Genomic DNA, 18032 nt, shown 5'->3' with positions numbered 1-18032 from the left:
TCATAAGCTTATACGGTTCACCATCCCTTCTCTGACACCTCGCCCCCGCTTCCTCCGAGAAATCACCTTCCGTAATCTAAAATCCATTGATCCCCACCATCTCTCTGACCTGCTCTCCACCACTCTCCCCCTGGACTCAACCCCCATCTCACCTGATGATCTCACAAACCATCTCAACTCCACCTTGTCTACCTCCCTCAACACTCTGGGCCCCCCTCAAAACAAGAACCGTAACTTTCAACACATCTTCACCCTGGTACACACCTGCACTTGAAACTGAAACAGACTGGTCGCCAACTCGAACGACTTACAAAGAAATCATCTCTCACAGTCCACCTTGAAGCTTACAAACTCCACCTCACTGACTACAAAGATGCTCTAATTGCTGCAAAATCTGCCTACCTCTCCTCCATATTCACCGATCCCTGCCTAAACCATAGAACCCTCTTCTCCACAATGGGCAACCTCCTCAAGCCTCGAGCCAACACTCTCCCTACCTCTACTCCGGATCTCTGCAACTCATTCCTCCACTTTTTCGCTGATAAAATCAGCACCATCTATCAATCTTTATCCCCTGTACCCGACTCCCCAGCATCAGCTCCACCACCTACCAAGGCCCCTCCTTTCAACATCTCCACTGACCTCCTTACCCCTCCTCCACACTGCTTCCTCACCCAGTTTGACCTGGTCACCCCTACTGAAATCTCCAAACTCATCAGCTCTTCCAAACCCACTACCTGCTCCCTCGGCTCTCTCCCCACTCCCCTGTTGAAGTCCTGCCTCCCCGTTCTCTGCCCCTACCTCACTAATCTCTTCAACTCCTCGTTGTCCCAAGGAATTGTCCCTTCCGCTTACAAAACTGCTGCTGTTACACCAATCTTAAAGAAACCTGGTCTTGATCCCTCCTCTCTCATTAACTACCGCCCAATCTCAAACCTCCCCTTTCTTTCAAAAACCCTGCAGCGTCGCAACTTCATTCCCACCTCCTTGTGTATAACCTACCTGAACCCCTCCAATCTGGCTTTCGCCCCCTCCATAGCACAGAAACTGCTCTCCTCACCTCTGCTGACACTGGTTCCCTCAACATCCTCATCCTCCTCGACCTGAGCGCAGCCTTCGATACAGTGAACCATAACATCCTGCTCACCAGACTCAAAGACCTCGGCATTGAAGGCTCTACACTCAGCTAGCTCCGTTCCTACCTTTCCAACAGATCCCACTTCATCTCTCTCCACAACTACACCTCTGCTACAGCCACAGTCACTCAAGGTGTTCCCCAAGGCTCCGTATTCGGCCCCCTCTTCATCATCTACATCCTCCCCCTTGGTCAGATACTCCGCCACTTCAATCTGGACTTCCACTGCTATGCTGATGACACCCAGATCTACCTTGGCACCAAATCCCCCCACAACCCCTCCCTCTCCCATATCAACTCCTGTTTGTCAGCTATAAAAACCTGGATGCAACATAATTTCCAGAAACTCAACAGCGATAAGACAGAATTCCTCCTCATAGGCTCCAAAGCCACACTCGGCAAAATCAATAGCTCCACTCTCACCATCGACGGCACCACTGTCTCCCCATCTCCCCAGGCCCGCAACCTTGGCGTGATCTTTGATTCCACCCTCTCCCTTGAGCCTCACATCCGCCATGTCATTAAAACAACCTCCTTTCATCTCCGCAACATCGCCAAACTCAGACCCTCTCTCACACCGCCTGCTGCTGAAAGACTCATCCATGCCTTCATCTCCTCCCGACTGGACTATTGCAACTCACTTCTCCTTGGCATCAGCTCCACCTACATCAACCGACTCCAACTGGTCCAGAACGCAGCCGCCCGACTCATCATCCATACCAAATCCTGGCATCACATCACTCCAGTCCTCAAACAACTTCACTGGCTTCCCATCTCCCACCAGATCACCTACAAAATCCTGATCCTCACCTACAAAGCCCTCCACCACCTCCTCTCCCCATACCAACCCTCACGATCCACATCAGCTGATCTCCTCTCCATCCACGTCCAACTTCCGCAGTTTTGGGGACAGAGCCTTTTCTAGGGCAGCTCCCAGGCTCTGGAACTCCCTCCCCCAACTGATCCGCAATTCCGTGTCCCTCACCATCTTCCAGTCCCGCCTCAAGACCCATCTCTTCACCTCTGCCTATCCTTAGCCCCACGTGCCGTCCATTTTCATCTGTGCATTAATTGCCTCGTACTGTGTTTTGTATTGAATTCTGTATTTACTTTGTGTACTAGTCATGTCTCTACTATTTATTTAATTCCCCTTAAATGTTTTTCCTCTACCTGCTAATTTTTTGTAGGGTGTCCTTGAGACTCTTGAAAGGCGCCCATAAATAAAATGTATTATTATTATTATTATATCTATGTGTCCCGGGGAGCCGCGTGCATTGTGGGAATGTCCAGGGAAGCCGCGCAGGCCCGATCCACCCGCTGAACAACGCTGGCCCTGGCGACCGAACGTGCCCCGGTAGACCCGACTTGCCCCACAGGCCTCCCAAGGGATTGCGGAGAAGCTGGGTGGCAAGGCCTGCCTGGGTCGAAGGAGCCTCAGCAGCGGCAGCTTGAGCCTCGACAGCAACGGGAGCCTCGGCGTTGATGGGGCCTCATCGGCAACGGGAGCCTCAGCAGCAGTGGAACCGGAGGGAGGAGGAGGAGGGGTGGGTGGGGGGAAGACACAGTGAGAGGGAACCTCCATGAGGGACTTGTGGCAGAACAAGGGGATCCGGTGTGGGGGAGTGTAACACTTTAGTTTTAGAATCCTCTGCCCAGGAGATAAGCCTGCGTTTGTTTGTTCGTTCTGGTTTAGGCTCTGTCTTTTTTGCTCTTTTTATTCCAAGTTTTTGTGTACCTTGTGCGTTGTGACTGTTGGCAGTCCAATTTCCCTCTGAGGATGAATAAAGTTTTATCATATTGTATATTTGGCTATTAACGGTTTGAAGGGATATGGGGCAAATGCAGGCAAATGGGACTAGCCCAGTTTGACAACTTGGTTAACATAGACAAGCTTCTTCTCGCAGTTCATTCCAGATACGGGCTACCCTCTGAGTGAAAGATTTGCCTAAGATCCCACAAATCTCTCCCCTCTTACCTTAATGCTGTCCTCTAGTTTTAGAATCCTCTACCCTGCAGAAAAAGACTTCATCATTTTGTACACTTCAATAAGGTCAGCTGCCAATGCTCCAAAGAAAAAAAAGTCCCAGCCTCTCCAATCGCATCCTACAACTCAAGCCTGCAAACCCAGGTAACATCCTGGTGAATCTTTTCTGCACCATTTCCAACTGAATGATTAGTGGAGCAGCATTGAATATGACCTAACTTGATTCGTATCAAAAGTTGGACCGCTACCCAAAAGCAATCAGCCTTTGTGGTAAGTAACAGGGAGGCCAAACCCAGCCTGTGTTAGTCATGCTGATACACTGATTTACTGCGGTGCTTTAATATTATTTTCATTTTTATTGCTTATCGTGATTTATTTACGAGGATCTCTGTCAGTTAACAAGTTGAGTGAGTTCTCTTCCCTTTTAATTTAAACTTCCCACTTTTAAGTGAGTATCTATTTTATTCAGAGTCCCGTTAATAATCAAGAACGTGTCAGGATGGAGACTATTCAATGTGTTAAGTGTACAAGTGAAATGCCTTTATTTGCCGTTGTAAGCACTGCATACAACAAAATTGTTGTTGCCACTTTATTGGTGCATAATATACGAACATAAAAACACAGGACACAATTTAAAATCAATGTTTAAAAACTAGGTATCAAGATAAGTAAGTAATCAGTGCTGTACATGGCGATAGTAAAAGTTCAGGGTAGGTAGCAGCATGGAAGAGTGCAGCATGAATAATACTCAATGTTTTTTCATGTTGAGTGTGAAGATTGCTTTGGGGAAACTGTCTCTGAGTCTGGAGGTGCGTGTTTTGGCTGACCTGTAACGCCTGCCAGAGGGCGATAGTTCAAAAAGGTGGTGACAGGGGTGTGTGGCGTCTTTGATGATTTTAGTGGCTCTGCTGAGGTAGCGTGAGGTGGCAATATCCTCCAGAGAGGGCAGTGGGCAGCCGGTGATTCTCTCTGCTGTTTTTACCACTCTCTGGAGCGCTTTCTTATCTGCAGAGCAGCCTGCATATCACACTGACATGCAATATGTCAGTAGACTCTCAGAGAGAAGGCCACCAGCAGCTTCTTCTTGGTGTGTCTCCTGAGCACTCTCGGGAAGTAGAGTCTCTGTTGTGCTCACTGGACAGTTACAGTGGTGTTAGCCGACCAGGAGAGGTCCACGGATATGAGGGCTCCTAGGAATTTGAAAGTCTGCACCCTTTCCACATTGCCCCATTTATGCAGAGCGGGGCCAGGCCTTCTTCCCGTTTCCTCCTGAAGTCTAGTATTAGCTCCTTTGTCATTCATACACTCCCTCGTATTGTTGGCGTGCATAAATCACAGTGTGGTGATCGCTGACCTCTCAGTTCAGCACCAGGTCTGGCTGGTTAAAGACGCACTCGGCTGTGAAACAACATTACCTGAGAGTTCGTTTTGGAAGCTTCCCCTCTCACCACCGATGCACCACCAGTCCTAGAGAGGGGAAACAAGGAAGAGACTACAGTTACTCCTGGCATTTTGTTCCTTTAAACCTTCTCTGGAGCCTCTAATTCAAATGAGCAGCTTTTTTTTTTAATGCTGGTTGAGTTTTTGTAACTTTGTGGCAAGCAGGTTAATAGTTAGTGAGGGAGAAGAGGAGGTAAGTGGAAGTGCAGCAACGATTAGTTCTGACTGATAACGCTGGGAGGATCGGCAGACATGAACCAGAACTGTCCCACGCTTGTCATCTCCGGCCTTCCGGAGGTGCCTCGGGACGACAGCCTGGGCTGCCGGCCAGTGAACCTGTACGACTGCCTGTCTGTGGCTCATCTCGATCTCCGCAGGGCCTCGCTCATCGACCCTCGAAGCAACCTGATGACCTTGGTCCGGGGGAGAGTGGAGGAGGAAGAGGAGTCGTCGGAGAATGACACGGATGACCCCCAAATGAAGCCCACCAAAATCACAGCTGCAATCCCCTACATGAGCAGACCGTTGGCACTCGGCTGTCTGCTGCTGAATATCATAGTCCCAGGGACAGGTATGTCTTAAATACGCCTGGCTTTATTTGGAAGTTGTTTCAATTAATTACATGAAACGCCATCTGTCCATTCAGATGCTGTCCATTCAGACCAGATGCTGCCTGACCCACTGAGTTACTCCAGCACTTTGTGCTTTGCTTAAGATTCCAGGATCTGCAGTTCCTTGTGTCTCTATGCCTTTATCTTGCTTGATGCGGGACTATTGCATTTGGAAGTGAGGTAACCATAATCTGTACAATTCATCCTTTATCTGTACAATTTATCATTTATCTGTACTTTTAATTCTTAATCTGTACACTTTATCTTTTATGTGTACATGTGGTGGGCTTGATTGCAATCATGTATAGTCTTTCCTTTGACTGGATTTCACTGAACCTTGGTACACAAGACAATAATAAACCAAACTAAACTAATTTGAGGAGGTTTTCTTTTAATTCTTTAGTGTAAATATAATTCCATTGGTGAGGCCGCATATGTTCTGGAAGTGTCGGCGCTGCCTTGCAGCTGCGGCTCGCCTGCAGTCCGTTTGTCTTTTCTGTTTTTTGTTTTCTCTTGTCCCGTTTTTACAGTTTATTTCAGTTCATTTAGTTGTGTATGTGTGGGGGGGGCGGGTGTAACATGTTTTTTGACTCTTCCTTCGGGGGGGTGCGACCTTTCCTTCCGTATCTGCGCTAAGGCCTATCGTGGAGCTGGCGGCCTCCAACTGCGACCGACCTCGAGGCTACGGAAGCAGAGCCAGGACTTACCGACGCGAGACTGGCTGACTTCGGGGCTGTGGTTGCGGTGCGACCCAACTTCCGACCCGACTTTGGAGCCTCGGAGGCTCGTCCGCGGGCCAGTGGATGACATCATCGGGAGCTCGAGTTCTGTTTTCCGGAGCTCCCGCAACTACAGCAGCGTCCGCTGGACTGGAGGGCGGCAGCTTCGGCAGCTTCACCCGCCCCGGGCCGCGGAGTTTGAACCGGCCCGTTAGCGGAGCTCGGATTCAGCCGCGGGACTTAACTACCATCACCCGGCGGGGTCACAACATCGGAGGCTTGAATTGCCTCAGAGCAGAGGGAGAGCAAGGAGAGAAGAGACAATGACTTTGGGACAAACTGTGTTGAGTGTTTGTTATTTATTCTATGTTATGACTGCAGGCTAAACCATTTTGGTGCACTGAAAAGTGCAATGACAATAAATTGAATCCAATCAAATTCAGTTCTGGTTACCCTGATATTATGCTGAAAAGAGTGCAGAGACGATTTACGAGGATGTTACCAGGACTTGAGGGCCTGAGATATAGGGAGAGGTTGGGCAGTCTGGGACTTTACTCTTCTTCTTGCGCGTGGCGTGCACAGCCTAAAGTTGTAGGACAACTTGTTCTATTTGATCTTATTTCATTGTGCACGCTGGGTTGATTGCATTCGTCGAAACAGGGCGGACCACGTGAAGGTTGCAATCTTCCACCCCGGACTTTACTCCTTAGAGCGCAGGAGGTTGCGTGGTGATCTTATATACAGTAGGTGTATAAAATCATGAGAGGAATTTCACAGTCTTTTTCCCAGGGTAAGCTATAAGGTCATAAGTAATAGGAGCAGAATCAGGCATTTGGCCCATCAAGTCTACTCTACCATTCAATCAAGTGTCAGGAAGTCATGATGCAGGTTTCTAGGACTTTAGCTAGGCCACCTTTGGAGTATTGCGTGCAGTTCTGGTCGCCCCATTACAGGAAGGATGTGGGGACTTTGTAGATGGTGCAGAGATGGCTTTACCAGAATGCTGCCCATATTAGATGGCATTAGCTACAGAGAGAGGTTGGACGGACTTGGATTATTTTCTCTGGAGCATTGGAGTTTGAGGGGAGACCTGATAGAAGTATATAAAATTATTAGAGGCATAGATAGGGTAGACAGTCAGAACCCATTTCCCAAGATGGAAGTGTGAAATACTATAGGGCACAGGTTTAAGGTGAGCGTGGCAAACTTTAAAGGAGATGTGTGGAGCAATTTGTTTTACACCAACAGTGGTGAGTGCCTGTCAGGCAGATGTGGCCTGGGAAGGCAGTCCATCTCGGAGAGGGAAAACTCTGATCTAAAACCTCCACTGCCTTGTGGCCATATCAAGTCATGGAAAAGGCTCCACGAGTAAACCTCAAGAAAAATCCGGAGTCGGAGTCTCTAAAGCAGTTCGTCGTTGTCTACAACCTCGCTCTGGCAGCTGCTGTGACGGCGCTGATGCCAAACTGTAACGGCCCTGCTGTCCCTTTGGATCGATCAGCGACGTGGAGAGGGGGGACCTGCTGCATGGGCAACTGCCTGTCCTCCATATGACATTGCCCAGGGTTGCATCTGATTGGATGCATCACCCATGGTCAGCCATGACTGAGGGGAGCCTACTATTGTGAGTGCCTGCAACACACTGCCAGCGGTGGTGGTGAAGGCAGATACAATAGTGGCGTTTAAGAGACTTTTAGATAGGCACATGGGTATGCAGGGATATGGATCAATTAGTTTAACCTGGCATCATGTTCGGCATGGACATTGTGGGCTGAAAGGCCTGTTCCTGTACAGTTCTCTGGGAGTCGGGAATAGCCTTCGAAGCAAGAAAGGTGATTTTCCTGCCCTGCTGTGATGTGCCAGTGTCCTAAGAACAGAGCCAAGGAGGGGAGGGAAGGAGGTGGGTGAGCTGTGATCATGCAGCATAGAACCAAGTGTTTTCTTTGTTGCTAGTGAACTGACAGCTCTAGTGCATGTAGTCCAAGGCCCAGTCTTTGCCACATAACTTGGTCAACAATGTCAATGTCTTTTAAATGTTATGGTACATACCTCAAATACTTGTTCTATATACCCACCTGTGTGGAACATTTGCCCCTCATGTTCCTATTAAATCTTTCCCCTCTCTCCTTAAGCCTATGTCCTCTAGTTCTTGATTCCCCTACTCTGAGTAAAAGACCCTATTCACCCTATCTACAGTATTTCCCTCATGATTTTAAACACCTCTATAAGATCACCCCTCGTCCTCCTGCGCTACAAGGAATAAAGCCAGCCCAATCTCTCCCTATAGCGCAGACCTTGAGTCCTGGCAACATCCTCTTTAATCTTCTCTGCACTCTTTCTAACCTCATGACATCCTTTTAGCAACATTCTTTGGACTAAAGTTGTCAAGAAACACATACAGTCATTAACAGCACTAACACAAGGAAGTAAGAAAGTCGGGGACAATATGTAAGCAGATCTACAGAAGGCACAGCTGCAAAGACTGTTATGTGTGGGGATTGCTTTTGTTATAAATTAATTTACAAAAGCTGTACGTGAAGTGCTAATCCACACCCCGCCTCTGGCCTACAGTGGATGTGGAGAGGACCAGAGTCTCAGAATAAAAGGACACACCTTTAGAAAGATGAAGAGGAAATTCTTTAGTCAGAGGGCCGCAAATCTGTGGAATTCATTGCCACAGACGGTGGTGGAGGCCAAGCCAATGGGTATTTTTAAAATAGAGATTGATAGGTTCTTGATTAGTAAGAGTGTCAAAGGTTATGGGGAGAAGGCAGGAGAATGGGGTTGAGAGGGAAAGATAGATCAGTCACAATTGAATGGCAGAGTAGACTTGATGGGCCTAATGGCCTAATTCAGCTCCTATAACTTATGAATTTATGAACACCCACCCACAAGGTAATCACCCAGTACGTCACCAGAGGGCAGTGTAGAGTTATTTTTCTATTCTGCACACACCGATTTTCAACTCAAATCAAACAAAATATATTAGAATTAGAGCGTCTACAGCTTCCTCTGGCAACTCATTCCGGATACTGAGTACCCTCTGTGTGAAAAGTTGCCTGACATCCCTTTTAACTCTCTTCCCCCTCACATTAAACCTGTCAGATTTAGAATTGTCTATCCTGGGAAAAGTACTATGATTGTTCACTTTATCCATATGGGCAGCACAGTGTGGCAGCGGGTGGAGCTGCTGCCTCACAGCGCCAATGATCTGGATTCAATACTGACCTTGGGTGCTGTGTATGTGGAGTTTGCACGTTCTCCCTGTGGCCACGTGGGGTTTTTTTTAAAAAAATTTTTTCAATTTAATTCAATTTAATTGTCATTTGGACCCCTTGAGGTCCAAACGAAATGCCGATTCTGCAGCCATACATTACAAACAAATAGACCCCAGACACAACATAATTTACATTTTACATAAACATCCATCACATTGCTGTGATGGAAGGCCAAAAAACGTATCTCTCCACTGCACTCCCCCCCCCCCCCCCCCCGATGTTTGACGTGGACTCGGTGGGCCGAAGACCCTGTGTTTCCATGCTGTATCTCTAGACTAGGTGGCAATGGGGCGAGCAGAACTGCATGCAATGCGACCAACCACGGCCTGACCGTGGAGCTGTGAAGCTGCAGGGCTGTTGGGAAGCGCTCTGAGTGAGGGGTGGCCTGGCTCATCCATGGATCCATCACTCAACAGTGTGTGATGTTGCAGGGACCATCGTGTCGGGGCTCAGCCTGCTGTGTTGCTCCGAACCGGCCACCCCCACAGGCAGCAAGAGCAGTGACGAGACATTGGCCCTGGTCTGCCTCAACGTGTGGGTGGGCATCTCACAGCTCTTCACCGTACCCTTCCTCCTGGTCGGCTGGCTCTGGAGCATCATCTGGGGCGTGATGATGATCAACCTCTCCTGTGAGTATCTCCCGGCAACTCCCTCCACACATAACCTTCTGATTCTTCCTCGAGTCCGGTGAGATCTCCAAGTAACAGTCACCACTCCCACCTCACCAGCCCTAGTTTTATTGCCAATTAACTAAATGTATCCTGCAGTTACCCTCCCTCCTCAGAAAACTACTCGCCTCATTTATCCCAGCAAAGCCCCTTAGTATTCAGTCTCTCTGTTTCCCTCCCCTGGTTTAAGGAAAATGCTCCAACTTCCCCATCCAGGTTCAGTAATTCAAACGCCCAGGAACAAAAGAGACGACAGAGAGTGGTGGACACTGCCATTATCACAGCTACTGACCTCCCCACCATTGAAGGGATCTACAGGGGGCATTGCCTCAAAAAAGGTAGCAATTATCAAAGACCCACGCCACTCTGGCCACGCTCTCATCTCGCTGCTACCATTGGGAAGAAGGTACAGGCCCGGATAAATCTGGATGATAAATTAGAAAGGAGAATATCTAAATTTTTATGGGGTAGCAAACCGGCCAGAATTCGAAAGACGGTACTACAGTCTCCTAAGTGTGACGGCGGTTTGGCACTTCCTGACTTTAGGCGATACTACTGGGCTGCTAACTTGCAAAAAATCCTGTACTGGATGAATGATGATTGCGACCACTCACCGACCTGGGTACACATGGAAAAGGTGAGTTCACATCTCCCGTTGCGGTCTGTCCTATGCTCTCAACTCCCACTTTCTATAACATCTGCGGGTGCAGGCCCAATTGTGTCCCTCGCTCAAGATATGGAGTCAACTTAGGAAAAACTTTGGTTTACAAGGCCATTCCATCTTGACCCCGCTGCTTAAAAATCACATCTTTAAACCTTCAAGTACAGACTCCGCATTCAAAACCTGGCATAGTAATGGCATCAGTAGTATCAAAAACCTATATAAGGATGGCATTTTTTCGTCTTTTGCGGAGCTTTCGTCCAACTATAGCCACCCAAACTCCCACCTTTTTCGTTTTTTCCAGATTAGGGATTTTGTGAAGAAGATATTCCCCCATTTCCCAAATTATCACCCTGAAACCCTGACCGATTCCATCCTAGCTCTAGATCCCAACTGGAAGAAATGCATCTCTTTTTTGTACAACTTGTTAGGGTCGGTTATATTGAAACCTCATACCTCATTAAAAGCTGCGTGGGAGGGCGAGCTGAATACGAAACTAACAGACCAGCAATGGGACTCTGCCTTGGATTTGATCCATTCTTCCTCCATATGTGCCCGTCATGGCCTAATCCAATGCAAAGTCCTTCACAAAGTCCACTACACAAACGCAAGATAATTTAGAATATACCCTGCTGTTAAAGACACCTGCAACAGATGAAATCAATCCCCTGCCAACCATAGTCATATGTTTTGGTCTTGCCCCAAGCTAGCAACCTTTTGGAGGAGTGTTTTCGACGTGCTAAGCTGAGCCAATGGCCAGACTATTCCTCCAAACCCACTGTCAGCTATTTTTGGTATTCCTTCCAACACCAACCTCTCTGTTGCGTTGAAGCGGGTCCTGGCTTTTACAACCTTGTTAGCCCGGAGACTGATCTTGCTTAACTGGAGGCTTACCTGTCCCCCGACACACGCCCGCTGGATCAAGGAGGTGCTCTACAACTTAAAGCTTGAAAAACTTAGGTTCTCTCTCAAAGGCTCTACCAAGACATTCCTAGATACATGGAACCCTTTCCTGGAACTTGTTAACCCTCTTAATTTGTTTCCGGACTCGGAAGAGGACTGAGTGCCCTCTATCACTGCTCTGTCTTATTGCAGCTGCTATCCCCTCAACCCCCCCTCCCCCCCCCCCCCCACACTTTTTTTTTTTTTTTTTCATTTTGTTTATCTTATCGTATTTGTGTGGATGTGTACGTATGTGAATGTTGTTTGTCCCCGGGTGGTGAGGGTGGGTAAGGGTAAGGGTTTTGAGGGTCGTTTACATACTGTTGTACAATTATCCGGGTCCTGACTATCACTGTCTGTTATTGTATGTATGCAAATTGCTGTTAAATTCAAAATTCTAATAAAAAGATTTAAATAAGTAGAGACACAGGGCTTGAGGTCGGCAAACAACCAAAGGTCATGCACTTCAGATACCCATTCCTCTCCCTCGCGTTTTACATTTCACTCCCCATCTTTCCTGACCCTTCAGACTAATGGAGTAGCGGGGAGAAAGCTGGAAAAGAGAGTTGGGCAAAGAATGTCGTAGCTGGTAGAGCAGCTGCCTCATAGAGACCTGGGTTTGATTCTGACCTTGGGTGCTGTCTGCGCGGAGTTTGCAGGTTCTCTTTGTGACCACATCGGTTTCCTCCTATTTCCTCGAACATCCCAAAGACGTGTGGACGTGAGTAGAAGGGGCTGAATAAGATAAATGGGAAGAATGGTCCTTATGGATGGGAGATTAGTGTAAGGAGGAAGGGGAAGGAGCAGATTACTGGAATGGGGGGGGGGGGGGGGGGGGGGGGGGAAGAAGAGGATGACCTTATTGAAGTGTATAAGATCATGAAGGGCATGGATAAAGTGAACTCTCACAGTCTTTTCCCCGGGGAAGAAGATTCTAAAATTAGCGGGCATAGGCTTGGGTGAGAAGCGAGAGATTTAAGAGGCGCCTCGGGGCAACATTTTCACTCAGAGGTTAGTCTGTATCTGGAATGAGCTGCCAGAGGAAGCTACAGATGTGGATTCAATTATGACTTTTAGGAGACACTAGACGAAGTGCAGAGCCGTTGTGTCCAAATATCTTAGAGCTTTGGTTGTGTCTGCTCCCCCAATACAAGATTCCACCACTCACAAATAGCCCCCAACTGTGCAGGCGCAGCTCATCTCTCCTCATCTCCCAGCACTCCCCCCTCCTGCTCCTCGCCTTCCCTCGTCAATCCCTAGAGAGGGAGGGGGGTAGAATGGGGGGGGGGGGGGTAGAGAGGGAGGGGGGTAGAGGGGGGGGGGGGGGGGAGAGGGGGGTAAGAGGGGTACAGAGGGGGATAGGGGGGGTAGAGAGGGAGGTGGGGGTAGAGGGAGGGGAGAGGGCGAGGTAGGGAGAAGGAGGGGTAGAGAGGGGGGGGGTAGAGAGGGTGGGAGTGTCTGTAGATAGGGAGGGGGCATCTCCCCCCTCCCCATCCCTCCCCCCCCCCCCCCCCCCCCCCAATTTCGCTCTACCACCCCACTCCCCACCCCATCCTCCTTCTCATCTCTCTCATCCTCCTCCCCTCACTCCCATTCCCTGCCCCAGGACCTACCCAGGTTGTAGAGCAGTGCCAGGGCCTGGAACTCAGCCTAGTTCCCGCCCCCCCCCATCTCCCTTCCCCCTCTCTCCCCCATTACATTCCTAATTACATTCCACAGTAGAGCCAGGCTCTGATCAACAGGTGCAGCACATGAATGACCTTGGTGTATTCATGTATGGAAATGCTATATATTCGTGCTGTTATGCATATGTATAGAGAAAAAAACCCCATAGAAACAAGGCAAGAGGAGTCGGACTTCCATCACTGTTCTGCACAAATAAATCATCCCCGCAGCTCTGGAGGTGGCACCGACGCCGCCACTCACCCGGTCTGCTCCTGGCTCCGGGCCGGGGTTAAAACTCCATGGGGTGTGGACAGAAAGGCCAATGGCCACAGAGCCACCGGAGGTGAGGGTGGGAGGTGTGTACCTTGCCTCAAGGGTCGGTGCTAGGACCACTGCTGTGTCTCACCTTTCACACCATTTGCATGGGAATACTTTTTTTCTCCAAAATCATCCGGCGGGCCGGATTGGAACCCTTCGCGGGCCGGTAGTTTGACAGCCCTGCTTTAAACCAATGCCCTCTAGTTCTTGAATCGCATATCCCGGGAAAAAGACGATGCATTCACCTTGTATATTCCCTTCATGGTTTTTACTTGCCTCTAAAACAATTTTTGCTTCATTTTCACTTTCAAGCACCTGAAGATTTTGGTTCCATGAATGTCAAATGGAACCATTAGCACTGCAATTACATTGCCATTTTAAATAGTGTGCGATGGGCTTAAGACAATCAAATTGCTCGTTCTTTAAGGGAAACCCGCTGACAAACTATTCTTATTGAGTGTGGAGGAGATCTGGAAGCCTTGGGCGAATTGAATTGCTTGTGACTTTATTTAATTATTTTTTTTTAAAAAATTGAGCGTGAGAAATTCTGTGAACAGCGTGAGAGCATGAGAATTTTGCTAAATGCGTGAGTCTCACGCTCAATGCGTGAGAGTTGGCAGCCCTGTATATGGACAGGAAGGGTTTTGTGGGATATGGATCAAATGCAGGCAAACGGAAGTAGGCTAGACTGCCAACCTGGTCGGTATGGACAAGGTGGGCCGAAGGGCTTGTTTCCGTGCTGTAGAGCTCTATGACTCCATAAGCAGAGACCACAGTTTGTCCCTGACACTCGGTTTGAATTAAGTGGAGCAGCAATTATCTTTCACTCCGATAGTGCAAAGTCTAAAGTCGTTGAAAGATCTGACGGGTTTTGGTGACTCTTGACTCTTTGCTGCAGATGAACAGAGGAACACAGGAGAAGCCAAGGGTGTCACCATGGAAACCAAGACTGAACCCGTGTTCCTACCTTCAACAATAAACCACTCTACAAAATGAAACAAACTTTTCTCAGAACATTTTACCAAGGTGGAAAAATCAAATACTGAAGGGCAAGGTTTTGAGGTGAGAGGGGCAAAATTTACAGATGTGTGGAGCAAGTTTTGTTTTTACAGAGTGTGAAGAGTGCCTGGAATTTCATCTTGTATTCTGCACAGTATCTTATTTAGTTTATTATTAATAAAGTCCGATTAAAGATGGTAAAAAGGTCTCTGATGAGGTAGATGGGTCAGGACCGCTCTCTTGTAGGTGAGAGGACGGGGTCAGTTGCCTGATAACAGCTGAGAAGAAATTGTCCCTGAATCTGGAAATGTGTGTTTTCAAACTTTCCCTTTCCTTTACCTATCGTATTTGAGTTTGACCTGATTGTATTTATGTAGAGAATTATCTAATCTGATTGGATAGCATGTAAAACAAAGCTTTTCATTGTACCTTGATGACAATAATAAAGCTAAACGTAAACAAATATAAGTGCTTGGTGTGAATCAGCTCATGGGCCTACACCCCGGACTGGGATGGGATGGCAATGGTACTGGGACCCTCGAGGCCCCTGGGTTGGGCCTCCGTTAAACAGTCCCAAGTGTGCAATGAAAAGGTGTGAGACTCACTGTTTGGTTGTTTAGTTGCTTATTTTGTTGCTGTTTTAATTAATGTTTCATTTCTAATTTTATATGGTTGAAGTGTTCTTTCTCTACCATTGATCCTAAACCTGGGAACCCCCTTGTACCGTAGCTTAGTAGATACGAGAGTGGGCCAACAAGAGTTCGAATCCCACATGGCAATAAATGTTTTTAAATTCAAGTCATTAAATAAAACATAAATGTTTAACAAAACACTTGTCTCTGTATCAGTAATGTTGAAATCATTGCAGCTCACAATCTACAGTTCACACCCAGCCTTATTTCTGTGATTCCATACCCCACAATGTATGTTGACCTTTCACCTCCGCACTTCAGGCCAATTAAGCAGCAAAGTGCTGAAGGAATGCAACAAATCCAGCAGCAGCGAATGGACAGAGAACATCAAGAGTGTCTAATTGTCATGTGTACCGGCCATGGAGCTGTGAAATTCTTACTTGCTACAGCTTTACAAGCCCATTAACACAACAATACACAAATACATATACAATAATCAATAATACAATAAATTAATAATCTGTGTTTGGATCATTCTCCTCAACAGAGGACAAGAAAGAATCAATGTGCCCTTCACTAATAATAGTCATACAGCATGGAAACGGGCCCTTTGGCCCAACTCGTCCATGCCGATTAAGATGCTCCATCTACACTAGCTCTATTCCTCATGTTTGGCCCATATCCATTCAAACCTTTCCAATCCATGTACCTGTTCAAATGTCTTTTCAATTATGTTATGGTACCTGCCTCAACTATCATCAACTACATGGATGGTCACCAAAGAGGTAGATACTAATTCAGCACTGCTCTCTGGTTGTTGTAGGATGATTCAGTTGCCAGAAAGAGTCCTAGCCTACTCAACCTCCTAGCCAAGGAATAGAGTCCCAGCCTGCCTAACCTGTCCCTATAGCTCAGGCACTTAAGTCCTGGCACCATCCTCGTAAATCTTCTCTGCATCCTTTCCTGCTTAACGGCATCTTTCCAGAAGCAGGGAGACTAAAATTGAACACCATATTCCAAGTGCGGCCTCACCAACGTCTTGTACAACTTTAACGTACCATCCCAACTTCTATACTCGGTACCCTTTACTGGTAAAGACAAGTGTGTCAATAGCCTTCTTGGCCAACTTGTCTTCCTGCGAATGCCACTTTCAGGGAACAGTGTACATGTACAACTAACGCTGCTGTTTCTGGGCTCACTAGAGGAGAGGAAGTGGACAGACTGTCTCTGTTGTTTCTCTCTCTCTCTCCCAGGTCAGTGATTTGTCACATAACCATCTGTCAGACATGGTGTGACCATCTGCCTATCTAATCTTCCTGCAGCAGTTATTCAATAGACAATAGGTGCAGGAGTAGGCCATTCGGCCCTTCAAGCCAGCGCCACTATTCAATATGATCATGGCTAATCATCCACAATCAATGTGTTCCTGCCTTCCCCCCCATATCCCCTGACTCCACTATCTTTAAAAGCCCTATCTAGCTCTCTCCTGAAAGTATCCAGAGAACCGGTCTCCACCATCCTCTGAGCCAGAGAATTCCACAGACTCACAACTCTGTGTGGAAAAGTGTTTCCTCATCTCTGTTCCAAATGGCTTGCCCCTTATTCTTAAACAGTGACCCCCAACATTCTGAAAGGGATCTGTTAATCCCTACTCTTTGTTTCCTGTCTGCCAACCAATTTTCTATCCATGTCAGCACTCCACCCCCCCCCCCCCCCCCCCCCCCCCCCCCCCCCCCCCCAATACCATGTGCCCTAATTTTGCCCACTGATCAAGGCAGCGCCTTTACCACCTCAGGCAATTGAGGAAATTCAGAGTGTCTCCGAGGATCCTCCAGTGCTTCTACGCAGCGGCGGTGGAAAGCATCTTGTCCGGGAACATTACCATCTGGTTCGGGAATTGCTCTGCCAAGGACAAGAAGGCTCTGCAGAGAGTAGTGCGTTCGGCCGAACGCACTATGGGAACTTCACTCACCCCCCTGCAGGAACTATACAACAGGAGGTGCAACTCCAGAGCAAACAAAATCATGAGAGACCTCTTCCACCCCTGCAACGGACTGTTCCAGCCGCTACGGTCAGGCAAACGCCTCCGTTGCCATGCAGTGAGAACGGAGAGGTTGAGAAGGAGTTTCTTCCCAGAGGCAATTCGGACTGCAAACGCCTTTCTCACCAGGGACTAACTGTACAGAACGTTTTTCCTTCTATTATTTATTATGTAAAATAATATGTGTGTTATGATTGTGTTTATAATTTGTTTGGTTGTTTTGTTGTTCCGCGAGCATTGCCACTTTCATTTCACTGCACATCTCGTATGTGTATGTGACAAATAAACTTGACTTGACTTGACTTGACTATGTGGGACCTTATCAAACGCTTTCTGAAAGTCCAGGTACACTACATCTACTGGCTCTCCCTTGTCCATTTTCCTAGTTAATCCTCAAAAAATTCCAGAAGATTTCCCCTTCGTAAATCCATGCTGACTTGGACCGATCCTGTTACTGCTATCCAAATGTGCCGCTATTTCATCTTCTATGATTGACTCCAGCATCTTCCCCACCACCGATGTCAGGCTAACTGTTCTATAATTCCCTGTTTTCTCTCTCCTGCCTTTCTTAAAACATTAGCTACCCTTCAATCCACAGGAACTGATCCTGAATCTACAGAACATTGGAAAATGATCACCAATGCGTTCACAATTTCTAGAGCCACTTCCTTAAGTACCCTGGGATGCAAACCATCAGCCTTCAGTCCCATCAGTCTACCCAATACCATTTCCTGCCTAACGTGGATTTCCTTCACCCTCCGTCACCCCAGATCCTCTGGCCACTAGTACATCAGGAAGATTGTTTGTGTCCTCCTTAGTGAAGATGGATCCAAAGTACCTGTTCCACTCATCTGCCATTTCCTTGTTCACCTTGGTCTTAACTATTTTTTTTCGTCCTCACATACCTAAAGAAGCTTTTACTATCCTCCTTTATATTCT

General features: G+C 47.6%; 1 protein-coding gene across 1 annotated transcript; it reads left to right on the top strand.

The window, feature by feature from the left end:
• The first annotated feature begins 3394 nt into the window (after positions 1 to 3394).
• LOC129699499 (uncharacterized) lies at positions 3395 to 16488 on the top strand. The gene is made up of 3 exons (XM_055639342.1): positions 3395 to 5130; positions 9599 to 9796; positions 14320 to 16488. Exons 1-3 carry the CDS (start codon positions 4812 to 4814, stop codon positions 14415 to 14417), a joined length of 615 nt encoding a protein of 204 aa, XP_055495317.1. The 5' UTR covers positions 3395 to 4811; the 3' UTR covers positions 14418 to 16488.
• The last annotated feature ends 1544 nt before the right edge of the window (positions 16489 to 18032 follow it).

This window comes from Leucoraja erinacea, chromosome 8 (assembly GCF_028641065.1).
Source record: "Leucoraja erinacea ecotype New England chromosome 8, Leri_hhj_1, whole genome shotgun sequence".
Taxonomy (NCBI): domain Eukaryota; kingdom Metazoa; phylum Chordata; class Chondrichthyes; order Rajiformes; family Rajidae; genus Leucoraja; species Leucoraja erinaceus.
The sequence above is the reverse complement of the archived record's forward strand: the minus strand, read 5'-3'. Positions and strand labels throughout refer to the sequence as shown.

Bases quoted from the DNA above. Each gene is read 5' to 3' on its own strand.
- LOC129699499 (XM_055639342.1), top strand. From the start codon at position 4,812: ATGAACCAGAACTGTCCCACGCTTGTCATCTCCGGCCTTCCGGAGGTG. The intron at 5,131-9,598 runs GTATGTCTTAAA...GTGATGTTGCAG, and splicing joins TATCATAGTCCCAGGGACAG to GGACCATCGTGTCGGGGCTC. The intron at 9,797-14,319 runs GTGAGTATCTCC...TCTTTGCTGCAG, and splicing joins GATGATGATCAACCTCTCCT to ATGAACAGAGGAACACAGGA.